At 41.6% G+C, this 26855-nt stretch overlaps 1 protein-coding gene and 1 pseudogene across 2 annotated transcripts in view; one reads left to right on the top strand and one right to left on the bottom strand.

Moving 5' to 3' along the window:
• Positions 1–5387: 5387 nt before the first annotated feature.
• The window catches only part of SMS (spermine synthase), a 54583-nt gene continuing 33115 nt past the window's right edge, over positions 5388–26855 (bottom strand). Inside the window, exons 5-11 of one of the 2 annotated variants that reach the window (XM_023249206.1) lie at positions 25870–26045; positions 24931–25085; positions 23846–23935; positions 14280–14394; positions 12971–13050; positions 7762–7877; positions 5388–5913 (exon numbers count right to left, since the gene is read on the bottom strand). In XM_023249206.1, coding sequence (XP_023104974.1) covers positions 5874–5913; positions 7762–7877; positions 12971–13050; positions 14280–14394; positions 23846–23935; positions 24931–25085; positions 25870–26045 — 772 coding nt within the window. In that variant the 3' untranslated portion in view covers positions 5388–5873. Of the gene's footprint in view, positions 5914–7761; positions 7878–12561; positions 12644–12970; positions 13051–14279; positions 14395–23845; positions 23936–24930; positions 25086–25869; positions 26046–26855 lie in introns of those variants that run through there. The other variant, XM_045051134.1, reaches the window with a different exon arrangement.
• LOC111558801 lies at positions 14667–14752 on the top strand (annotated as a pseudogene).

Below are 26855 nucleotides of genomic sequence, written 5' to 3'. Positions count from 1 at the left end.
CTTAACCGACTGCGCCACCCAGGCGCCCCACAAAATGCTAATTTTTCAACTCCAGCACTCACAACACTTAGTTGGCACTCAGGATTCTAAGCACCTTATCTGTTTGTATATGCGTTCCCACTTATTCATGCATTTGTTTTCCATATACCTTCATGACTTCCAATGTTTTCCACTGGTTTATAATTCATCACCATACTTAACTACTTTAGTGCACAAACCCTTCCAGATTTATCCAGTGGAAGCCAAGGGCCTGGCTCAAGTCTTGTGGCCTTGCTGCCTGGTCTCCACAGACTGGCACTGAAACCCAAGCCATGGGCCCAAAGTGGAGGCCTGGTGCAAGAATTCCACCCAGTAGGTGAGGAGTCACCAAGGATGGAGTCATTGAAGAGTGATGAAATTGACAGTGGACGGCAAACAGGAAAAAAAAAAGGTGGGGGGAAAACTCACAGAAACGGCTAACACCAAAATGGCCACAGATTCTCAGTTCGTCCCAGTTTTACGGTCTGAATGCTGTACACCTTCCTGAGTTTCTGCTCTTCTTCAGCCCTTCAGGGCACCGAGAAGGAACCCAAAAGACACAAGCCCTAGAGAAATACCCCTTTCACCAACACAGCACTTTCACCCATATCGGGACTGTACTCTTGCTCCTTCGATGCACGAAGATGCAAGGATTTCTCCCTTTATCTCCACTTTTCTTCTTGAACATACCCAACTCTGTATAATTTCTTTACACTAGCCTATTTCCTCCATGCCCCACATGGAAAATGGAATTCTAAGCATTCCCTTTTATGGTGCACTTTAATCTCTTAATACCTACTACATGTGCAAAGCGTTCAATATGACCAATGGGCACCAGGTTGTGGTGGCTGGAGCTTACGTTCTAGCCATCTGTCAACCACACTTGAGCCTCAGATCTTGCTTCTCTGCCCACATACTTCAGTTAAAGACCTCCAGCTCTTCTTACACGGTAGTCAAAAACCATCCTGCAGTGTATTCCTTCTCACCAGGACACACTCTCTCTTCAGACACTAAACAGTAAACGTATGTGGACAATACATAATGAAGAATATTTAATATGATGAGAAAGAAAGAGAAACACGGAGTGTGAAGGGCCCATGCAATGAGTGCACAGGCTATGTTGACAGAAGCTCCCCCTTAGCACCGGAAGGACAGGAAGTTTCAGGTTATCAAATTTAACTCCCACAACTGAACACAGGCAAAGGCAGAGTTATCTAGAAAGTAGAGGACGCGGAACATAGCCCAAGGAGCATTTCTGTCACTCTGCAATGAACTCAGAGCTGTCAGAACCACTTAGTGAGAACCTAAATACCAACATAATCATCAACCTATCAGGACCAATACTAAGTTAACACCAGAGGCAAAGCCCTCATCTGTAAGAGACCGGCCCCTTTCCTGTCTTTACAATCCTGGGTTTTCATCTCTAGGCAATGGGGGGAGACAGCCCTCCAGGCTTCCCTCTTTGGTATCAGAGGGCATCTGTTAAAACAGACCTCTCTTGATTAGTCTGATTTCCCAGGCAGAGCCCCTGATTTATTCTGCTATACTCCTGAGCAAAGTGGCACCGACAGGGCCTGCTCCCTAATACTACATCATAAAGAAACTGCTCGCTGAAAATGACCACACGTCATTGGCTGCTGCCTGGTGGCTGGCGTCTGTATTAGTGAGCCGGCCAGGATGTCTCCAAGACCCCCAGATACCGGAGATAAGCATACCTGTCCAGTCACATTTATCATCTGATTTCCCAGGGAAATCCCATCCAAGGGTATTCAAATCGCTTTCCAAAAACACTGGGCTATTTCTTGCCCATGTTCTATTTCTTATTTTTGAAATAATGAGTAAAGCACAAATCAGTGGAATAAGTGCACTAGGTAATTGAGATTTTAAACGGTTCTGGCTGAGAAGAACTGATCTGCCAGCATTGATTTGAGGTTCTGACAGCAGGATGAGGGGACCCAGCTACCCTTCCCCACCACCTAAATACAATCAAACAATGGAAGGAAAAACTGTAAGCCAGAGAGGTTCGTAAACTGGGGCCTGTGGACAGAACTATGTGTCCCTAAATTTGAACGGGAAAACATTTCTATCTTTATTTTCACTAACCTCTAACTGAAATTTAGCACTTCCTTTAAGTACCAATGTAGGTGACAAGCCATATTAGTACTGGCAGTACCTAGGACGTTGTCAACCAGAGAAATCAGATGCATTCTTAACCACATTTCAGTTGCTGCAGATAATTATCTTCATTACTACTCCAAAATCCTGGTGTCTGATCCACCACTACATTCACCTATGTAACAAGTAATTAAGGCACAAATGTTAAGTCATAAATTTTTAAAAGACAGTATCACTTGTTTCCTTATAATCATATCTACTTTACATATTAAAAACCAGGTTTCTGAGGAAGGGTTCACAGGTTTAATCAAGCTGCCAAATGAGTCCAAGGTACAAAGAAAGGGTTAAAAACCACTGTCGCAGGCTCAGAACGCTGGAACGTAGATTCAAATTGTGACTAGCTATGGGACCCTCTGGGACACACTGAAAATTATGATTGCTGCCTACTCAGTGATACTGACACTGAATTCACAAAGTTATTTTAAAACTGAACAAGATAGGGGCGCCTGGGTGGCCGAGTTGGTTAAGCGTCTGACTCTTGGTTTCGGCTCAGGTCATGATCTCGCGGTCCATGGGTCAAGCCCCGCTAGCAAGGCAGAGCCTGCTTGGGACCCTTTCTCCTTCTCTGCCCCTCCCCCACTCGCTCTGGCACTCTCAAAAATAAAACCTAAAAAAAAAACGTGGGCAAGATAATGTAAATAAAAGTGGTGTATTAGCCCAAAGCATAGCAATACAAAAGATTATTTAGCACAAAGACACTTAGCAACAGGAAACAGAAAGAGGTTAAGTGTCTCTTCACGACCACACATAGCAGCTCCTATCAAATAGTGCAGTCCAACTAGCCTCTAGAACAGTGCCACTCAAAGTGCTATTCCAAACTAGGGAAGAAGCACAGCTACAGTGTAAATCAGCATACAGCTTCCTTCACTGAGGTCTTGCTTGGAACAAGACGTTCAGCTGAATTAAACAAAATACTCAAAAAACAAAGAACTGGTTGAAGGACCGCACTTTGAGTAGCACTGCTCTCAAGTCCCCAACACAGGCCAATGATGTGGAACATCACACACACCCTTCACCCTAACCCAGGAGCCATGGGAACAGAACAAAATCCATCAATCTGAGACCACTGGAGCTTACCATAGTTAATGCAAGCAAGGAGGTGACGATTCAACTGTGCAGCAAATGGAAGGCACGTTTTTATTTTGACATCAGTACTGCTCACACCCAGGAAAAACACTGTTAACCCAGCCTTCCTTCAGCCATTAATCAAGTGTTTTAAATTCTCAATCACATTTTTAGGAGAAAGCACCATTTTTTAAAATAAACCAGGGGCACCTGGGTGACTCAGTCGGTTAAGCCTCTGACTCTTGGTTTCACATAGTCAGAATCTCACCATTTGTGGGATCAAACCCGTGTCAGGCTCTAAACAGACAGCATGGAGCCTGCTTGGGATTGTCTCTCCCCCTCTCCTTGCCCCTCTCCCCACTCACTCTCTTTCTCATTCTCAATATAAACAGTAAAAATAAAATAAACCAATTCTTGATATCTGCTAATGTGTTGAATGGAATTTAGATTACACAGCCAATATTTGTCTTTAATTAAAAAGTGGCTGTATGATACAACAGTATTCTTTTAGATTATCTATAGATTATATAAAACACAACAGCCATTAACATAAAATAACTTAATATTGTATAGTATTTCCTTAAAATGCAGCTGAAGTACAGGTTGTTTTTGGCTATCAGAGATCAGTTTGCATGCTTCATTTTAAACAATTACAAAGATGTTAAAAAACAGGCATCATCCTTTCTCCAATACAAAGAAATGAGCAGGGTCAGAATCTACCATTATCACCCCAAGTAAAAATCTCCTTTCCTTCCTCCTCCCACCCCACACCCTTTACTCTCTCGTGAATGTATCTCTGACGTCTGCCACAGCCTGGTCCAGGTCAGTTCTAACTCTCAGCTCTCGGCGGTACATGTGTGTCATCAGGCTCATCACGGGGTTTAGCCTCTGCACAAAGCTAGCCTTCAAGTATAAAATTATGCTGACTTATTAGTAACACCACATCCAGATAGCAGATAGACTTGGTTTCTTTCCTATAATGGAAAAAAATCCAATCTGTTAAGCCAAAATGGTGTTCTAACAGTAATAATACCACCATTTTTAATCTCACACGGTATACAAGTACAAAGCCTTTGCAAAACATTACAGAAGAATTTCAGGGAGTAGGTAGGACTCTGTCTACCAATGCTTTTTATAAAAGCTCAATGCACAAGAAAAATATTTGCTGAAAGCCAGTCTAGTTCCAACATGACAAACTCTCCCTTTATTCCATTATTGTTTCTTCTCCGTGCCAATCCAATCAAAAAGAAAAGTAGGCATGCACTCATTTTTTAAAGAATATCTGTTAGAGGGGTGCCTGGCGGCGACTCTTGATCTCGGGATTGTGAGTTCAAGCCCCATGTTGGGCATAGAGATTACTTAAAAATAAAATCCTAAAAAAATAAAATCAAAACAACAAAACTATTAAAAAAAAAAAAAAAAGAGTATCTGTCAGAGAAACCTATCTTGGGAGGAAGAATGTTCTGGGTTGACACTAATTTTCTCAAAACACACACTGAATATTTCAATTTTTAATGCTTTCCTCACTGCAAATTCACCATAAATGAACGCAATGCCTTGATAAAACAAAAAGCTGTTATAAAAAGAACAGAATAACCACTGATGTCTAATAATCCAAGTCAGTGTACCTTCACCTTTGATGTGGATTCTTATCCACAAATACACTTTACAAGCTGTTAGCTGCCTGCACTTCCTTACTGAGTTTATGCCACTCTTATTGCAGGCCTCTACAAACTCTCATCTATCTGTACATCTAAAATCCTTCTTAAAAAGTTTTACAGCAGCAATCCAAAATGCTCTGTGTTTCCACATCTAATACACCAATAAGAATGGGAATAGAAACAAGCCTCTGACTTTCAACTTTCCAGTAAGACCAAATCTTTTCCTATCCTCAGGTCAATTTTATAATGAAGAACTGGTGAATGTAATAAGTTGTGTATCATTTACCACGGGGGTAAATGAAGTCATTACTACTGTTCAAAAAGGCCCTAAGGCCATCCTGTTATAAAGAGATAAATGGCACTGAGTGATAGAAAAGAACTAAAAAAGATCAGGAGACACCTTTGTTCTGTGAGATCAGCAGTGAGAAAGTGGGGACCTGGCTGAAATAAAACGACAAACACATGAAATTTCTCATTTATAATTTTAATTGAAGCATTGCTATTCATTTTTTCTTAACTCTTTCTTATAAGCACCAAATTTTAATAACTAAGTCAATTTTCTGGGAAAAAAACACCATCAAGAACTTCCCTCCAGAACAAAAACAATGATGTTCATTCCTCCAAACAACCAAATTTGAAGTCTACCAAAACAAAAATAAAAAGCCCACACACACAAAAGAAAGTAACAAAAATCACATTCTAGGGGTTCAGTGCATTTAGCAGCCTTCGCTGTGCTGTCTAATCATCCTTCAGCTGACTTTCAAAAAAAATAACACCCTAGCTCATCAAAATATACATTTTCCATTTGCTTTTTTTAAATTAAGAATAATAATTAAAAAGAAAAGAAAACTTGAAGGAATTCACAATCAATTGCCTGACTCCTTTCGATGTCATGTACAGCATATGAAGGTCAGGAAGGCTATTTGCAGCACACACGATTGGGGACAACGGTCTTCAAGGGTTAGCTTTCTTCCAAACAGTGTAAAATACCCACCTGGACAGGGAGTCAAGGAATAAGTGCAGATAATTCAAGGAAGAACAGACAGCATTTAAAATTTGTTTGCTGGCCTACAAACTGGAAGGTGGATGCAAGTTTCAAGGCTTAAAGCATTGCAGTGATGAGCATTAGGTCCTCTTAACAAGGCCACTTTAACAGCCTGCATACCTACCACCTGTGACTGGGTCGCCAGTGGGGAGGAGCGGTGGGAGGAGCGGGGAGCAAATGGGGACAAGGCTAAAGGCATACAAATACTCCCTCAGGTATGCTACTGCTTTCCGAGGTCTTTCAGACTTCTTAGGGAATTAACATGACAAGGAAGGGTGGGAAGGTGAGAGACTGGGGGGTGGGGGAGGAAGAGAGGGGTGGGAAAAAGAGAGGGAGGGAGAAAGAGAAGGAAAAACAGGTAGAAGGATGGAGTGGAGCCAGAGGGCAGAAGCCTTTTCTCCAAATGTTATCAACTGGATTTCTACCAAAAAAATGCTCCAGAAGGAAAGTGGCTGCCCAGCATACACAGAGAGCTTCTTCCAGAGGGATCTAGGGGTTTTCTAAGGCCCGTGTCTGTCAGAGGCTGCCAGGGTTTGTGGACAAGGACCTCACTGCAGGCCAGTGGCAGTCACAGGATCTCTCTAGACAGCAATGAAGACAGCTGATACAGAAAACTAGACTTGGCCACTTCAGATAAGGAAGCTTTTATCTGGAGACTAGAAGTCTGCCTTTTAGGAGGAAACGCATTTTAAATTTCCAGTGACAATGCTCCCATTCTGCCTTTTCTCTGGGTACTTTTATTTCTCTGGACTAACTTTACTAAGTGGAACTAATGAAGAACACCAACATTGGTTTCTACTGCAAATCAGAATCAAATGAAGTGTAGAAACTAATATCAAAGTAGGATGATTTTAAATTTTTTTTTTTAACGTTTATTTATTTTTGAGACAGAGAGAGACAGAGCATGAACAGGGGAGGGGCAGAGAGAGAGGGAGACACAGAATCTGAAACAGGCTCCAGGTTCTGAGCTGTCAGCACAGAGCCCGACGCAGGGCTCGAACTCACGGACCGTGAGATCATGACCTGAGCCGAAGTCGGATGCTCAACCGACTGAGCCACCCAGGCGCCCCGAAAGTAGGATGATTTTAATATAAAAAATAGAATGAGGGGCGACTGGGTGGCTCAGCTGGTTAAGCATCCGACTCCTCATTTCTTCATTTCGGCGCAGATCATGATCTCATGGTTTGTGGGCTCCCTGCTGACAAGCGTGGAGCCTGCTTGGGATTCTTTCCCCTCTCTGCTCCTCCCCACCCTGTGCATGCGCTCTTGCTCTCAAAATAAATAAACTTAAAAAAAAAAAATAGAATTAGCATGTTTACTCTTTTTGCCCACTACAGTTCAGGTGGTATTTTAGACTAGGGCTTCTGAAGCTTTATGTGCACAGCAATCTCCTGGTAGACCGGTCCAGGCAAGTAACCAGGCCTCAAGCCAGCCTCTGTCAGCCTCTGCTGGAGCAGGAGGCCAGGGTGGGGCTTGAGGATCTTCATGCTAACCGGTTCCCAGGGGATGCTGCAGTTCTGGGGACAGCCTTTGAGAACCAGTGCTGCTTAATCAGTAGAACCACCTGGGGAGTTGTGGGAGGCCACACCCCAGAATCTGAGAGTGATTCAGGAATCAGTAGTTATTTTAAAGCTTCAGGGAATTCCAATGTGCAGCCACATCTGAAGACCATGGCCTTAGATAGTATAGAGCTAATTCCATTTATTATTGGGATTTAAAATGTTGAACTGGCATGGGATTTACTTGGGTATTCTGATCTAACAACATAATGTCATGTTATGTTATGTCGAAGGATACAATTCCAAGTATGAAGGAACACAGACGATCTCCTTTGAGAATTCCACAGGACAATACAGGCGCCCAAGCTGTTCTTCATAGAGCGACAAGGCTTCTGTCAAATTGACACAGTTACCCTAAATCAAAGACAGGAAAGCAAACAATGGGATTCTTGAGTCCTACTGAAGGCCCCCCCCACTCATTTGAAGGTCTCTAATAAATGAAAACAATTTTAGCTTTAGATGAAAGTTCTCCTCTTCGAAAATGAGAGAAGGCTTCTGTGCTATGACACACTGCATTCAATTCTACTTATAGATCCATTAATTAGCTCATTATCCTTCTACCTCATTTACCAAGCCATTTCACATTCAGAGAATGAAGCTACAGAAAGCAGTGAGACCAATTTCTCATTAGTAACACAGTCACTGTATCAACACCATGCAATTAGCAAAGATTCATACACATGAGCCATTCAAAATGTTTTCCCACTGGTCACCACTATGTTGAGAATGAAACATCAGAAAGATAATGCTCTTCATTTCCAGAATGGCTTAAAACTATGACCTTCATAAGAATCTAAGACGTTGCCAAAGAACTATGTTCATACCTCTATGCTTTCCCCCAAATATGTGATTTTCAGGCCTAAGAAAACAAAACTTTACTCATAATATGTATACTAAGTAAGGATATCCCACAGTTCCACTCCTTATCAAGCATCCTCCCTTGACTTAATTGTTCTAATTTTTCTCCCTTTCTTGCCACCACCTTTTCAGTCTCCCAAGCAGTTAGGAGTGGTCAGTGAGATGTAGTTAACTCTGCTAGGGGCTACCAGGAAAGTTTATGCTTCTGGACAATCAAGGATAAACAGAGTGACCCGCCTCTTCAACTTACTTCCAGCCTATGACCTAGATGTGATATTTGAAGCTGCAGCAGCCACTCTGTGACCATGAAGAAAAAAAGGATGAATCAGATGCTGGCCAAGAACAGAGCAGAGCTACTGAAAGGATCTGCCTAGTTCTATAGCAGTGCCTTTTTTTTGTTTGTTTTTAAGTAATCTCCACACCCAATATGGGGTTTGAACTCACTCACAACTCAAGAGTTACATGCCGCCCCGCCCCGCCACCCCCCCCACCCCCCCACCCCGCTTACTCAGCCCAGGATACCCTAGAGCAGTGCTTCTTAATCTTTAATGTGCATATGAATCACACGTGATTTTCATTCATTAGGTCTGGGTTACATTTTATCATTTTAGCTCAAGTTTCCTAATTGTGGCTTTTCATAATGGGTACTTAATACCACCTATTTCCTTTTAAACTCTAAATTCTTTACAAACTAAAGACTACTGAATGCATGTGGTGATTCCATTTCTTAAGAACTTCACTATCAATTTGCCTTAGAATAGCCAAGTACAATGTAAAATGAAAATTATTCACAAGTGAAAATTATTTGTGAGCGACACTCACAAATGAAGGCATTCAGTGATGTAAGCATCACAAATGAAAGGCATTTCGAAACCAACCAACTAGCCACAGGCAAGTGGGCAAAAGAACTATTCTGAGAGACAGCCTTGGCGGTTTTCAGGTTTTCACTTAGCACGTTCGTTTAGCATGACGTCGTCCTTCAGTGTCAGCCTGTTTAGTAACCCATCATCTAGGGTCCTGAAGTGGGATTTGGCCAAAGTGCCCTTCACCAGCATATAATTTGGTTTCAACATTAAGTTCACCATGAGAGTATATAAACACCACACATGTAATTTAAGATTCACAAATAGAAAACAATGCTGGATGTTTTTAGAACATATCACACTGGGGAAGCTATAGAATGGAAATGCCACCTAGGTGCACAGTTCAATGGTTTTTCTTGCCATCTTAAAATTGACACCAGACTCTCTTTACTGAAGGCATATGGGAGGATCTCCTTACTGAGAATGTGGTAAGGAGATAGGAAAGTTTCAATTTGTTCTTCCCCAGCATTGTCAAAAAGCAGTTAAAAAAAGGAAAAAAAACCTCACCACAAATGGAGACCTACCCCAAAAAAGTAATGTGATACATTTTACTTTCCTGTGTATTTAAATGGAAATACATTTTTTTCTTGTCTTAAGAAAGACATATCGGTTTTTTCAGTGCCACCGTAACAGTGCGCATGAACATCCAGGCGGTTGCTCTCGAGAGCAGTAACAATGCCGAAGAGAGAGGCAGACAACAGGTACTTATTAGGCCATGCTCCAAAGTCATCGTTGGGTTTCTAGCTGGGAGATGAAGCATGGTTACATTGGCAAATCTGAACCATTGATGTCACAGAGCTGGGAAAATCGTTGTGACCTCACGGGCAGGTTAAACAAGTATAGAATGACCAGCCCCAGATCTGGTGTACAACGAAAAGATCTAGAAAAATGCTAGAATAATCTGCTCCCGTCCTACCAGTTCGGTTTCATAGTACTGACAACCTCAGTTGGCATCGTGGAGCAGGAGGAAACAAGATGAAAATCCACAAGAGGGAAAATCCTGGGATTCTTTTTCTAGCCATGTAATGCATACGTGCAAATCCAATGCCTCGATGAAAAAAGAAAAAAAGGAAGGCTGGATGGACAAAGGACAGACATTGGAGATGCAGAACAAAAACCCAATAGCAGAGAATTAAATACCTATTAAGGATGAGAAAGGAACTGGGGCACCTGGGTGGAACAGTTGGTTGAGCGTCTGACTTCGGCCCAGGTCATGATCCCACGCTTTGTGGGTGTGAGCCTGCATCAGGCTCTGTGCTGACAGCTCAGAGCCTGGAGCCTGCTTCGGATTCTGTGTCTCCCTCTCTTTCTGCCCCTCCCCCACTCTGTCTCCCCAGAATAAACAAACATTAAAAAAAATTTTTTTTTAAGTTTGACAAGGGAATAATTGGGGGGAGGTGGGCATCCTAAGAGGTAAATCCCTATTCAGTAGTTTGGTTCTAGGAAGTTTTCCTTGGCCCATGTTAGGTGTGAGTAGGTGACACTGTTTTTTACTCTAGATTTCTATATTGTTTTTATCTTTTAAATTTAACAGTATGTATGATTTTTGTAACGTAAAAAAAAAAAAAAAAAAAAGCAAGTCCGGAAGAATACATCCTTAATAACATCATTCTCAGCAAGTTCAAAAGCAAGCTGAACAATATAATGACAGGAAATTACACATATGTGAAACATCTATAAAGAAAAGTACAGGGGAGCACCTGGCTGGCTCAGTCAATAAAGCATGTGACTCTTGCTCTTGGGGTTGTGAGTTCAAACCCCACTTGGGCACTGAGTTTACTTAAGAAAAAAAAAGTACAAGAATAAAAAAGAATAACACTAAAGATGGGTTACCTTCTAAAAGGTGGACAGGAGTTTAGGGAGTAATGTAGACGTGTCAAGGGTACCAGTTATGTCCACTTCTCAAGGAGGGGGTAGTATTTTGCATAATAACTTACATGAATGCCACATACATAAGTTTGTATGTATCAAAGAACCTCTAGAGTTTTTTTGTTACTTTTTTTTTTTTTTTAAAGGGGAGTGGGGAAGAGAAGGGAAGGAGGTCGAGTCCCTGGTCTTGAAAGCAAATATTCCCTGGATTGAAATTCCCCTGGCCCACCAGAGCCAGCTCAGTTCCCACCCACTCCATTTCCACAGCTTTCCCCAGCTCTGTGGCACTAACTAGGCTGCCTTCATGCAGCCACGGTGATTACTAATGACATCATGAATTTGCTACTGTGACGCAATTTCAGGCAGGACATTTAGTCTGCCTGAGGTCCGCTAAGAGGTCAAACAACATTTTCATTCCATCTTTACGTTTCAGTTCTAAGCTACGTGCTGAGGTAAAGGGGGTAGGCGTGAATCAAGAGTATCTCCTGAGCATTATCACATGGCAGTTTCAAAAAAGGTACGACAGGGACGTCTGGGAGGCTCAGTCAGTTAAGCGTCCAACTCTTGATTTTGGCTCAGGTTATGATCTCCCGGTTCATGAATTCAAACCCTGTGTCTGGCTCTGCACTGACAGGTCAGAGCCTATAGCTTGCTTCGGATTCTGTGTGTCTCTCTCTCTCTCTGCCCCTCCCGATTCATGCTCTCTTTCTCTCTCAAAAGTAAAATTAACATTAAAAAAAAATTAGAGACTCAAGTCTAGAATGTGTTAAAAAAAATCATTTCTAAACATCAGGCAAAAAAATTCCATTCATATACAGTTGTCTGTTTCTTTCCCTCGAAGCTTCTCAATACTTTCACCAAGTTCAAGGCCTCTAAGATTAATCACCATGGAGGAGAGTGGGGTCTTACATGCAAGGGAAAGAAAAGGAAAACAGGATGGGCTGAAGACTAATTCAAGGTGTCCCTTAGAGTTTCCCCAAGTTGTATTCACCATTATTAATCTCAGATCCCAACAAGTGCCCAGAGCCTGCATTAAAATGCCTCTTTGGGAGAATAAAGTTAAGTCCTCTCTACTAGTTTTTGACATTTAAATATGCTATTGCTTTTTAAAGGGGTGGGGGAGGGCTCCTGAAAACACTTAAGAATTACAGGGACCAGAGTGCAATACTGCCTAGGTAAGTGCTTATTTTCTGCTTATGAATTAAGGGACTGGTGTACCAAGTAAAGAGACTCGATCAGCATTTAGCACCTTTTGTGGTCATTTTCAGAATTTTCTTCAGGACTTTAGCAGGGTGTGTATACGCACACACACACATACATACATAACAAGATATATGTATATGTATATATATATTATATATATATTACATAACAAGAGATACAAATTTTAAACTTTCTTTTAAATTTAAGAATCCCCTAGAGAATGGGAAAAAAACAATTTGCTTCCATCTGGTGGCAGGAACTCATACTACAGTCAAAGCAGTTTATTAAGCTTTATGTTGATAAACTGGCTTTCCAATGAAGAATCTCCTAGAGGATAAGGGGAGAGAAATTAAAAAACAAACAAACAAAAAACAAATAAAATCACAATCTGTATCTCCATCTGGTGGCAGGAGTTCATACTACAGCCACAGCCCAAGGTTGATAAATTAGGACAGTGGGCAATAAAAGGACATAAGAGAACTCATTAATTCTGGAGAGGACAGGTCAGCTATTTACAAACTTGTTGTCTGAAAGAACATAATACAGTTATGATGTTCTATCCTTAACAAATATAAATTTCAGTAATATGCATGCAAATTTCAAAATATAAAAATTCTTATCGAGCGTTCTGGGGAAAAAGAGTTAAGTGTATACCTGTGTAAAATACTTCCCATCCGGTTTCAGTACTTTCATCGAGAGGTCAAGAATCAGTCTGAGAAACTCCCATGTAGAATCTGGATAATAAAAAAAATTAATTATATAAATATGGGTTTACATGCATCAGAAACATCTAATGTCAAATATTCACATTAATATTCAAAAATACCAACAAAAGAAAGTAGCCAAGAGCTTGAGACTCCATATTCAAAATCTTATTTGTAAAAATGTACTGTCTTTTTGGGGTGTCTTGCACACACGTGCATATACTCAACGTCAAAAGCAAACATCCTTGGGGCGCCTGGGTGGTCAGTCGGTTGGGCCGCCGACTTCAGCTCAGGTCATGATCTCGCGGTCCGTGAGTTCGAGCCCCGCGTCGGGCTCTGTGCTGACAGCTCAGAGCCTGGAGCCTGTTTCGGATTCTGTGTCTCCCTCTCTCTGACCCTCCCCTGTTCATGCTCTGTCTCTCTCTGTCTCAAAAAAAATAAATAAACGTTAAAAATTAAAAAAAAAAAAAGCAAACGTCCTTGTGCTTAGCACTGCTCTCACAGTACCAATAAAGATTAGACAGAAAGGCAGTGGATGAAATCTAAAAGACAACAGGTTTAAGAGGGAAGTTGCAACATCCCAAGAGAGAAACAGCAAGGGTCATCAGGTGGGGACCCAGTCTGCAAATTCAGCAGGAAGACAAGGTTATAGAAAAACAGTAACACTGACATGCCAAACCAGCAGTGATTTACAGCGTGTGGTTTGAGAAGGGGAATAGTCACTGGTGTTGCCTAGAAAGGTCACCAGTTTGTCCTAGTACAGGTTAAAAATCATATAATGTAGGGGAGCCGGGGTGGCTCAGTTGGTTAAGCACCGACTTTTGATTTCGGCTCAGTTTATGATCTCACAGTTTTGTAAGAGCCATGCGTCCGGCTCTGCGCTGACAGTTCAAAGCCTACTTGGGATTCTCTCTCTCTGCCCTTCTGCTCACACTGTTTCTTTCTCAAATAATTTTTTTTTAAATCACATAATTTAAGTAAATTACCAAACAAGCTAATTTCTCAATAATGTGATTGAGTCATTTTATTTAATGTTTCTCTCAAATGACTGAGTAAATGTGCTTATTTAGTGACAGAACAGGATTTGACCAAAGCCAAATCCAGCCATCTTTCCACTGTGCGCTGCAGTTTAACTACCTTGAAAAAATGAAGGAACTTACTATGTAGACAATCTCTAAGAGCCTTTCATTCTCACAAAGTGCCAAGAAAACCATTTTCATGAACATTGTCTTGGTTAGAAAACAAAAAACAGAATCTACCTTCTTCTGGAGATGTGGAGATTGGAACAGCTGTCAAATCATTAATCACATAATCAAACTCTCTCCCTTCTTTGGCGTACCTCTTCAGTACTGGAATACAGTCTTCTATTAGAACCTTCCAAAGAGAAAAGGAATAGATGTATGTGAGCCAACTCATGTGGAAGCAGTTAAGCCCTTGTAGAGGAGGGAGGAAAATGCAAGCCGTTGCTGAGATCCACAACACCTCCATGAACAAGGAATGACTTCCATCCATGCCTATAAGAGCTACAATTCAGTGCCTACTATATGCTTTAGTATGCCTTCTCATTTAATCTAAGCAACAATCTACAGGTACTATTAATGACCCCTAGTTTATAAGTGGAAAACAAAGTTAACAGAGGTTACACAGTGCTTGCTTTGCTAGCACACATACTAAAATTGGAACGATACAGAGAAGATTAGCATGGCCCCTGTGCAAGGATGACACACAAATACTTCCGGAAGAGAGAGAGAGAAAAAAGAGATGGGTACCATATCTTGCCCAAAGGTACCCAAAATAAGAAACGGAGCCAGGGCACCTGGGTGGCTCAGTCGATTAAGCATCGGATTCGATTTTGGCTCACATCATGATCTCATGGTTCGTGAGATTGAGTCCCAAGTCAGGCTCTGTGCTAACAGTGTGGGCCCTGCTTGGGATTCTCTTTCTCCCACCTCTCTCTGCCCCTACCCTACTCATGTGTGCTCTCTCAAAATAAATAAACTTAAAAAAAATACAGTATACAATACATATAACATACAAAATGTGCTAACCTACTATTTGTTTTTTTAATGCATGCCAATGTATTTGCTATGAATAACACATTTTTTAAAAGTTTTTATTTATTTATTTATTTTTGAGAGGGAGAGAGAGAGAGAGGGAGAGGGAGGGGGGAGGGGGAGGGGGAGGGGGAGGGGGAGGGGGAGGGGGAGGGGGAGGGAGGGAGAGGGAGGGAGAGGGAGGGAGAGGGAAAGGGGGGAGGGGGAGGGGCAGGAGGGAGAGAGAGAGCGCGAGAGAGCGCATGCACACACGCACACAAGTGTGGGAGGGGCAGAGAGAGGGGGGACAGAGGATCTGAAGCGGCCTCTGTGTGCACATCAGAGAGCCCAATGTGGGGCTAGAATTCGTGAACCATGAGCCAAAGGCAGACGCTTAACCGACTGAGCCACCCAGGCACCCCCCCTACTATTTACGTTCTTGATAAGGTCTCTGGTCAAGGACATGTTATGAGTAGTTAAGTTTTGGGGGAGTCTAAAGTTAGAGGCAGATTTTTGACTATAGGGGAGGGTTGGGGGGGTCAGCACCCCTAACCCCCATGTTCCTCATGTTGTTCAAGGGTCAACTGTACAGGAAGTTTGGGGTTTGCCTTCTCTTTGAAGTACTATAGGTACATGCTGGGGATGTGTAGGCTGCGGGCAACATCTTGAACTAGCAGGAGTTACTCTCCTTGTCTTTTATTTTTCTAGTTACAAAATACACACTCATGTAAAACAAATTCATGTAAATCAGAAGTCAAGTTTGCCACAATTCCCTGAACAACCTATTCCAGAATTTTTCCTATGAATGTTCTTATACAAATCCTCAGTCACAATTTTATAGTCCTGTTGTTTTGTAACTTGCTTCACTTAATACACCATCTAAGTGCAACCATATAAAGACATAGAAAACACTAATCAATCCTATTTGATATGCTGTTTTTTCCTATGCTCATATACACTTTTACCAACACAAAAACACAAATGCTTGTCCCATTTTGTAAAACTAGGATCAGAAAGAATGCAAGCAAGCTAGGATCACACACATGCTGAACTTGAAAATTTTCATCTAACACCATTCCAGGTAATGGTATTTTTAAAAATTGTATCATTCCACTAAAAAATAGGCTACTCAACCTCCGTGCATAGATGCCTGTCTGTAGGCTAGACACTCAAACATTGGGTTGCTGAGACAAAAGGCATGTACATTTTAGTTTTTAGTTTTGATGGCCATTCACACTCCAACTAGCAATAATTGCGAGCATCTGTTTCCCTGGCATCCTCCCCAGCACTGTATATTGTCCCTCTTCTATTATGTCAGGTCCCTTCCCTTGCTCATGTTTCCACATGTACTTGCGGAGTCACTAACAGGGGTGAACATTTTGTTATAAGTTTACAGGATAGGGGTGCCTGGGTGGCTCAGTCAATTAAGCATCCGACTTCAGCTCAGGTCATGATCTCACGGTTCGTGGGTTCAGGCCCAAGCAGGGCTCCGTGCTCCCAGCTTGGAGCCTGGAGCCTACTTCTGATTCTGTGTCTCCCTCTCTCTGCCCCTCCCCTACTTGTGTGTTCACACTCTCGCTCTCTCTCAAAAATAAACATAAAAAAAATGTATAGGATATTTGATTTTCATTTCCTGAGATTGACCAGTTCATATCCTTTACATTTTTCTATTTAGTCATCCTCATTTTTAAGTTTTAAGTTGTAGGGAGGGGCTCTCTGTATTATTAAAGGGATTAAATCCCTGTCACTTTTGTTACTAGTTTTTTGGCTTTATGGTATTATGTTGTTACAGTTTCTGGGTTTCTTGTCTTTCTTTAAAAGGTTTCCCAACTTCAAGATTAAATATGCTAAATTTCCCCTAAATGTATTAAGTTTATGTATCTAGACCTTAAGCCATCTGAGATTAATTTTTCTATGGCTTCTGAGGTTATGTTAACTTTGTTCTCATGTAAATGAGAACAGCCCATCGTGCTGGCACCACTTATGAAATCAACTAAATCTCCTTTTCCCAAGCAAACTTGAAATATACCTTAGGTCATGTATTAGCTGTGTGTGTACAAATACACACTGAGACATGTTCAAAGTCTCTGTGCCATTCCTCTTATCTGTCGATTCCTGTGTCAACATCATACTTCCTATTTGATTACGCTTTAACAAACAACAGCACAAATCTCCCTTCACTAGGATTATTTAAAATTGTTTTTCTTGGCTATTCTTAGGTATGTATTGTTACAAATGAACTTGAAACCATTTGGTCTAATTCTAAAAACCTCCTTGGGATTCTGATTGGTATTAGTTGTAATAGGAAGTTACAGACACTGCTCCAGTATTCTCATTCTAGAAATATAACATGTCTCTCCATATGTTCCAACTTCAGTTAGTCTTTCAGTAAGACCTTGACCTAATTCTTATCAGTCCCACAATACCATTCTTATTTAAATATACTCCTAGGTATTTAACGATGGGTCATTATTCCTAAATGTGAAACCTGAAACCATAAAAAATCCTAGAAGAGAACACATGCAGTAACATCTCTAACACTGGCCATAGCAACATTTTTCTAAATATGTCTCCAGAAGCAACAGAAACAAAAGCAAAAATAAAAAGCTTCTGCACAACTATCAACAAAACTAAAAGACAAACTATGGAATGGGAGAAGATATTTGCAAATGACATATCTGATAAAGGGTCAGGATGAAATAAAGAACTTACACAATTCAACATCCAAAATATAAATAATCCAATTTAAAAATGAGCAGAATACATGAACATTCTTCCAAAGACAGCCAGATGGCCAACAGACACATGAAAAGATGCACATTATCAGGCAAATGCATATCAAAGCCACAATGAGGTATCACCTCACACCTGTCAGAATGGCTAAAATAAAAAACACAGGAAACAACAGGTGTTGGTGAGGATGCGGAGAAAAAGGAACACTCATGCGCTGTTGATGGGAATGCAAACTGGTGCAGTCACTATGGAAAACAGCATGGAGGTTCCCCAAAAAGTTAAAAATGGAACTACCTTATGATCCAGCAATTGCACTACCAGGTATTTACCCAAAGAATACAAGAACATTAATTCAAAGGGATACATGCACACCAATGTTTATGGCAACATTATTCACAGTAACTGAGATACAGAAGCAGCCCAAGTGTCAATCAATTAAAGAAGAGGTGGCCTGTGCACACACACAATGGAATATTACTCAGCCATAAAAAAGAATAAATCCTTGCAATTTGTAATGACATGGACAGAGCTTGAGTATAATGCTAAGCGAAATAACTCAGTATAAGATAGACAAATACCATATGATTTCACTCATAAGTGGAATTTAAGAAACAAAACAAATGAACAATTAAAAAAGAGAGAAACCAAAAAACAGACTCTTAACTATGGAGAACAAACCAATGGTTACCAGAGGGGAGGTGGATGAACTAGGTGAAGGGGATTAAGAGCACATATATCATGCTGAGCACTGAGAAGTATATAGAATTGTTGAATCACTATATGGTACACCTGAAACTAATATAACAATCTGTAAACTACACAGGTACTAAAATTAAAAGCTTAGGGGCACCTGGGTGGCTTAGTCAGTTAAGCAGCTGACTTCAGCTCAGGTCATGATCTCATGGTTCGTGGGTTCAAGCCCCACATCGGGCTCTGTGCTGGCAGCTCGGAGCCTGGATCCTGCTTCTGATTCTGTGTCTCCCTCCCTCTCTGCACCCCCCCACCCCACACACACTCTGTCTCTGTCTCTCAAAAATAAATAAAAATGTAAAAAAAAAAAGTTAAAAGCTTAAAAAAACCCTCAATTGGCCATTTTTTTGAATAGGATCTCCAACCCATTCTCCACCTCCAATTTCTATTCAAACTGTTTTGCATTTAACAAAGCTAAAAAAATTTTTTTAGACTGTCTCTGTCCAATCACTGCACCAAATTCTCATGAACTCAACTAGTTTTCTAGGTGAGTTTCCTAGATTTTCTAAGCATTCGTATCATCTGCAAATGATTCTATATTTTTACTGTTTTCATTTTTCTACCTTACTACATTAGCTAATGCCTCAAAAGTGAATAAAGGTAATAATAAGCATTTTCACCTTATTTCTAATTTTAATGGAAATGCCTTATGTATTTTGATATTTTATAGAACATTTAAGTTTCTCTTTTTCAAATTTTTAATTATTTATTTATTATTTGTGGGCGGGGGGGGAGAGAACACGCAAGCAAGGGAGAGGGCTAGAGGAAGAGAGGGAGAGGAAAAGAGGGAGAGGAAGAGAGGGAGAGAGGGAGAGGAAGAGAGGGAGAGAGGGAGAGAGGGGGAGAGGGGGAGGGGGGGGGAGGGGGAGGGGGAGGGGGAGGGGGAGGGGGAGGGGGAGGGGGAGGGGGAGGGGGAGGGGGAGGGGGAGGGGGAGGGGGAGGGGGAGGGGGAGGGGGAGGGGGAGGGGGAGGGGGAGGGGGAGGGGGAGAGGGAGAGGGAGAGGGAGAGGGAGAGGGAGAGGGAGAGGGAGAGGGAGAGGGAGAGGGAGAGGGAGAGGGAGAGGGAGAGGGAGAGGGAGAGGGAGAGGGAGAGGGAGAGGGAGAGGGAGAGGGAGAGGGAGAGGGAGAGGGAGAGGGAGAGGGAGAGGGAGAGGGAGAGGGAGAGGGAGAGGGAGAGGGAGAGGGAGAGGGAGAGGGAGAGGGAGAGGGAGAGGGAGAGGGAATAGCTCAAGCAGGCTCTGTGCTCAGTTCAGGTCATGATCTCATGGCTCTTGAGTTCAAGCCTGGCTTGTGAGTTCAAGCCTGGTGTCAAGTTCTGTGCTGACAGCTCAGAGCTGGAAGCCTGCTTCGGATTCTGTGTCTCCTCCCTCTCTCTCTCTGCCCCTCCCCTGCTGGTGCTCTGTGTCTCTCTCTCTTTCAAAACTAAATAAACATTAATAAAAAAATTAAAAGTCAGATGCTTTACTGAGCCACCCACACACCCCAAGCAAATACATTTGAACAGAATCTTGAATGTGTATCTACAGATTTATAAACAATTTAGATGAGTGCTTTAATTTGTTGATATGTAAATTACTTACCCCTCCCTACCCCATCTTCCCTAATGTGTTTGCATCCAATTTTGATTTCATGGTACATGTGTGTTAATTTTTTAAGCCGAGGCAAGAATTCTATCTATATTAAAATGTAGTTGTGATTGTTTTGTGGGCAAAGGGAGAAAAAGATACATACATATTTCACATCTACTATTTTGAGAGTTTAAAAAGGGAGAGGGGATTAGGTTCTTCAGAGCATGACAGATTTGTTTCACACAAAGCTAAAAGTTACCATTGTTGGCAAATAATGTTTGCATTGTTAGCCAGACTTGGCTAAGGTGTTTTAACCTGTAATCCTCACACCTGTGCCAAGTGGGTATTATTTCAATTTTATGGGTGGAGATTAAACTTAGAGAGTTCAAAGGACATTTATACAAGGTTATAGGGTAACTTTAGAAGGGTGATTCAGATTCTTGTCTCCCTGGCTGTTTTTTCTAACTTCCTTATATGGATTCAGAAAAACAATTTAAGCATAAACAGAACCACAAACGCAAACCTGCAGTAATGTTGAGTTGTAGATAGTTGTAATTAGAGGCTGGATATATGTGGGACAGTTTACTAATGTCCTTGGAAAACAACTCTTTTTTTTTGTTTTGTTTTTTGTTTTTTATTTATTTTTTTGGGACAGAGAGAGACAGAGCATGAACGGGGGAGGGGCAGAGAGAGAGAGGGAGACACAGAATCGGAAACAGGCTCCAGGCTCCAAGCCATCAGCCCAGAGCCCGACGCGGGGCTCGAACTCACGGACCGCGAGATCGTGATCTGGTTGAAGTCGGACGCTTAACCGACTGCGCCACCCAGGCGCCCCGGAAAACAACTCTTGACTTGCAAGTCTGTCTGAAAATAGAGCACCAAAGGCAGGTAGTGACACTGACATTTAGACATTCTAGGGAATGGTAAAAATAGTATTTTATTTTGAAATGGTTTGGCTTTTGAGGAAGGTGGGTGTCTGAATGCATCCCCCCCCTCCACTTTGCTGGATTAGAACAACCATTAAGGGGAGCCTGGAAAATTCTGAGGTTGAGAGTTTTCTAGGTGTGTTCAAGGGGTTGAGGGTTCCTGGTCTGGGGGTAGCAACAGGCAAGCCCCTTAGCCATTAAAATATTACTATTAAAAAACACCAGGTCTTTGCAAGTGTTTATCATTTGAAAAACAGATACTCTGTTGACCATTTTTAGAAATTAGAAAATGTTCCAAAGCGCTCCCCATTCCTTTTATAATTATAGAGTAACTTTAATACTAAAATCCTTACAAGTAGTACAAAAAAAATAAAGATTGATTTTGATGAGTGTACAAGATTTTCAAGTAAAAGGGGCGCCTGGGTGGCGCAATCGGTTAAGCGTCCGACTTCAGCCAGGTCACGATCTCGCGGTCCGTGAGTTCGAGCCCCGCGTCGGGCTCTGGGCTGATGGCTCAGAGCCTGGAGCCTGTTTCTGATCCTGTGTCTCCCTCTCTCTCTGCCCCTCCCCCATTCATGCTCTGTCTCCCTCTGTCCCAAAAATAAATAAAAATGTGGAAAAAAAAAATCAAGTAAAAGAGTAATTAAATCTAGCAGTTTATTTAAAGAACTGTATTAGGCCCAAGAAAGATGTAGTTGAGAAACAAAGATGGGAATCTTGAGAAATCTGTCAACATGATTCATTATATGAATTATTTAAAAAGAGACAATAATGTATTAACAGACAAAACATTTAGGGATATTCAGCAGTCATTCTTATTTCTTTTTTTATATTTTTCATTTCTTTTTAATGTTTATTTTTGAGAGAGAGAGAGTGCAAATGGGAGAGGTGCAGAGAGAGAGGCAACACAGAAACAGAAGCAGGCTCCAGGCTCTGAGCTGTCAGCACAGAGCCCAATGGCAGGGCTCGAACCCACGAACCATGAGATCGTGACCTGAGCTGAAGTTGGACACTTAACCAACTGAGCCACCCGGGCACCCCTCAGCAGTCATTCTTAATAAAAAGTCTTTTAGGGGTGCCTGGGTGGCTTAGTCGGTTAAGCGTCCGGTTAAGTGTCCGACTTCAGCTCAGGTCATGATCTCACGGTTTGTGAGTGTGGAGCCCCGTGTCAGGCTCTGTGCTAAGAGCTCAGAGCCTGGAGCTTGCTTCGGATTCTGTGTCTCCCCCTCTCTCTGACCCTCCCATGCTCATGCTCTGTCTCTGTCTCTCAATAATAAATAAACGTTAAAAAAAATTTTTTTTTTAAAGTCTTTTAGGTAAGATAAAATTGGAATGGAAGGGAAACTACCCAAGCTGCTTAACCGACTGAGCCACTAAGGAGCCCCTTGTCTGACTCTTTATCTCAGCTCAGGTCTTGTCTCAGGGTCATGAGTTCAAGCCCCATGTTGGGCTCCACACTGGGCGTGAAGCCTACTTTTAAAAAGATGTATTTGCTTGGTTATCTTGCTCAAAACAAGTACTGTAGATATGGGCACTAAACACATGCATGCTCAAAATACAATTCAAAATGTACCCGATAAACTGTAATGACTGGTTAACTTGCAAGCACAGTACAATTTAGGACAGAAACTAATTTACTTAGCAAGAAGCAAATGTTTAAATACACATATAAATCACACAAAGAGGTCTGAAGAGTAGCAGAACACATCACCTCAAAATATGGCACTTTCATATATTGATTATTTTGAGTGGTAGGCACTTGAAAAACCACAAATGCAGAGAAGCTTTCTTTAAACTCCGCCTTCATCTGCCTAAAAGATGGAGCCTCTGAAAGAAACTCAATTGTCAGAGATCCCCTCTCTGGGGGATTCAACCAGAGAAGGTTGACCCTTATCACGGAACACCAAACTTTGTCACAAACATCAAACCTGTCCCATCTGTTCTTCCAAGGGCCCTTTATCTTTACTAATGGTCACTCTAAGACACCTACGACCCCCTTCCCTATTCAGATGATATTTAAGTCTAAATCCTAAAGCTACCTCTGAATTACTCAGTTATCTCTAGGTCTCTCCCAAGCATACACGAACTATATATGTTAATGAACTTGTCCTTCTCTTGTTAAGCTGTCTTTCATTATAGGAATCTCAGCCAAGAACCAGAAGGGCAGGGGGTAAGAGCGCTGACAATACAGAGTCTGTCCACCTCTGGCCCTCCACCTTGTTCATGCTTGCTCAGTGACCTCTCACGGAGCTATGTGTTCCAGCACCTTGGAGATTAATATAAATACCTTCGAAATGCCTATCCAGGCCAGGATAGATTTGGCTTCCCATGAATCTGTTAGAGATAACATAGTCTTTCCCCCTTCCTGATGCACAGGTGGTGCCATAAAATATAATTAAAGGTTAGTTGTCAAGTAGGTGCACCCAAACCCTCTGATCTCACTACAGTGCCCCTCCTGCATATCCTCTCACTCTATAAATCTGTGGATTACAGTCTGGACTTTGCAGAGAATAACTATACAGCTGCCACGGGTCATCCTCTGCCCCATCCCACCTGTCAGCAAGTATCTCTGAATAAAACTCTGTGTAACCTGTATGGAGTGGCCTACTTTGTTTTCTGGTCACAAAGTGCCTTCTCAGTTTGGGGGGATATTTTACTCTCCTTCCTCCACATTCTAGAGAGAAAATTTTTCCTTCCCTACAAGGTGATCTATTTATTTCTTAACCAATGATACTTAAAGCTGTTTTAGGAAGGCACAATTCAAGTCAATAACGTATCAGTTGACTTAAAAATGTTATCCGGAAAATATAATTACCTGATAGCAGTCTCCTTTAAGATTGTCTAAGACGTCGCCACATGTTTTTCGCATGTATTTCTTACATCCATCAATCACCATTTGGTCAATGTTCAAACAGGTCAAGGAGAAATTCATCCTGAATTTAGATCAAAGAATTCTGAAACAGTAACACTATTGTTTTGAGAGCGAGAGGGTGCCAGTGAGCAAGGGACAGAGAAAGAATCCCACAAGAGGCGGGTGAGGGTAGAGGGGGGAGAAGCGGGGTTCACTGGATGTGGGCCTCAAACTCATGAACCATGAGATCATGACCTGAGCCGAAGTCAGATGCTTAACAACTGAGCCACCCAGGTGCCCTGAAACAGTAACACCTTAAAGAAAAGGTACAGGGCAGCTGGCTGGCTCAACCAACGGAACAAGTGACTCTTGATCACAGGGTTATAAGTTCAAACCGCAAGCTGGATGGAGATTACTTAAAAATAAAATCTTTAGGGGCACCTGGGTAGCTCAGTAGGTTGAGCGTCGGACTTAGGCTCAGGTCATGAACTTGCCATTCATGAGTTTGAGCCCTGCGTTGGGTTCTGTGCTGACAAATCAGAGCCTGGAGCCTGCTTTGGATTCTGTGTCTCCCTCTCTCTCTGTTACTTCCCCACTCACACTCTCTCTCAAAAATATTTTTTTTAAATTAAAAAAATAAAAAAAATAGAATCTTTAAAAAAATAAAGAAAAGGTAAGACAATTATTTTATAACACTAATGGGTTTCATATTTACCCCCAAAAAACCCATGAATGAGATAATGATTTCATTTTTGTACCAAGGTCATTCAAAAGGGACTGAATTTTCTTTTCTCCTCATGAAGCCCTTCCAGGAAGTGCTAAGCAGTAGATGCTGGACCAAGATTGTTTTCTCTTTATTTTGCAACTAGAGCCATCTCTGCTGCTTTGATCGTAACCACATGAAAAGGCTACTAGGACTAAATTGAAATGTTCGTTCAAGACAGTATTTATAACACATTTGCCTCATAACATTAACTGGAGCCTTAAGACAAAAAAGGAGGAAGAAAGCAAAAGAAGTCAACTGAACTTCATTTCTAAGTAAAGGATATCTCTACCATAGTGACCATCTTTGGTTTCAGTTTGACTATTTCACATAATATGCCCCCATCTCCGCCCCCTAGAATCAGCACGTCTTTGCCACTGTAGTCTTCTTTTCCACTGCCCATGATGGCCTGGGTGTACGCCAAATCACTCTCCGCCAGATCTAGGGAGGAAAAACATAGGTCCAAAATGGTGACTCTACCCAAAGCCATACCATGACCTGACTCACCATACTGGAAAGTGCTGGAATCTAGCCTAAAATACAAATGTAAAAAATTTTTGATCTTTAAAAACTGTCAACAATGTGCAGAGATACTTTTATTTTTTCTGGACTGTGGATTTTTCATCAACCCTACCCATCTGACACCTAATACATTACATACAGATTACACACACATATACCTTGAAGAAAACTCAGTCTTACAAATGTTCTGATATGCCAATTAAAAGCAATTACATATTTCATTACATGAAGTGTAACATCTAAGAGTTGTTCCAAATATGAGAGGGAGAAAGCAAACCAGGGTTTAGAGGAAACAAGATTGACCAGGAGTTGCTAATTACTGTCACTCAATGGTGAACATACATGGGTTCATCATACTATTTTGTACACTTGGGCTTGAAATTTTCCATAACAAAAAGATTTCCTAAAAAATAAACAATCATATTTTCTTTACAGAAGTATTATCCAAATACTCAACACTAAGAAAACTAAAAAAAAGGAACATCAAGACCAAGTTTTCATGGCTCTGCCATAAAACATGAAAGCCCAGACAATTCACAGGTTAATGTGACATAAACATTCCTATCAAAACAAACAAACAAACAAACAAACAAACAAACAGCACTGCCAAGGACAAAGTAGGACAAATCCACAATGGTGTATTTGTGAGGAAAACATTGTCACTTTGCTATGCAACTGGGGTAGGGATGGAATGAATACTTACTAACATCCCCACTAAGGATGAGAATGTTTCCAAATTGCTTTGAGTGTAGAATTTTAATGTTCTGATAAGGTGAATCTTCATCATACACCACTTCATCTATGTCATACTCAACCAGGCGACCATCAGCAGTGGGCCAGTATCTGTCGATGGCCCCTCCTCGAACTATGGGTGGTAATCTGGAAAAAAGGGAAAAGGAATGAGCCTTACAGGAACTGCTTACGGGCTGCTTATGGTGACACTGCCTTAAAAGAGAATCTTTTGGGGCGCCTGGGTGGCTCAGTTGGTTAAGCATCCGACTTTAGCTCAGGTCATGATCTCGCGGTGAGTGCGAGCCCCTGCTTCACATTCTGTGTCTCCCCCTCCCTGCCCCTCCCATGAGCATGCTTTGTCTTTGTCTCTCAGTAATAAACAAATGTTAAAAAAATTTTTTTTTTTTTTTAGGGTGAATCTGGAGGAGCACCTGGCTGGCTCAGTGGAGCATGCAACTCTGATCTCAGGGGTGATCCACAGGAGTATAAGCCTCACATTGTGGGTAGAGAGTACCTTAAAAATAAAAGTGGGGGCATCTGGGTAGCTCAGCCAGTTGAGCATCCAACTTCAGCTCAGGTCATGATCTCATGGTTCATGAGTTTGAGCCCCACATCAGGCTCTGGGCTGACAGTGCAGAGCCTGCCTAGGATTTTCTTTCTCCTTCTCTCTCACAAATAAACAAAAAAAAATTTTTTAAGTGAACCTGGAAGCATGAGTGTACAAAAAGCAAGCCATAATGACCTCATGGCCAATTCCTGAGTAGTATATAAATCTAAAGCTTGGTCTTTCAGCTATATACAAACATGGCCCCTACCAAATCTAAACAACTGTGGTACATTAAGAGTTTACTTTTTAAATAAACCTTTCTGGCATAATTTAATTTTCCCTTAAAAAAAAGTTGGGAGAAAATGGCAACCTCAGACATCATACTTCATACCCCAAATACTTCAGCAAAA

This window comes from Felis catus, chromosome X, assembly GCF_018350175.1.
Source record: "Felis catus isolate Fca126 chromosome X, F.catus_Fca126_mat1.0, whole genome shotgun sequence".
NCBI lineage: Eukaryota > Metazoa > Chordata > Mammalia > Carnivora > Felidae > Felis > Felis catus.
This window is presented reverse-complemented; position numbering and strand designations above follow the sequence as displayed.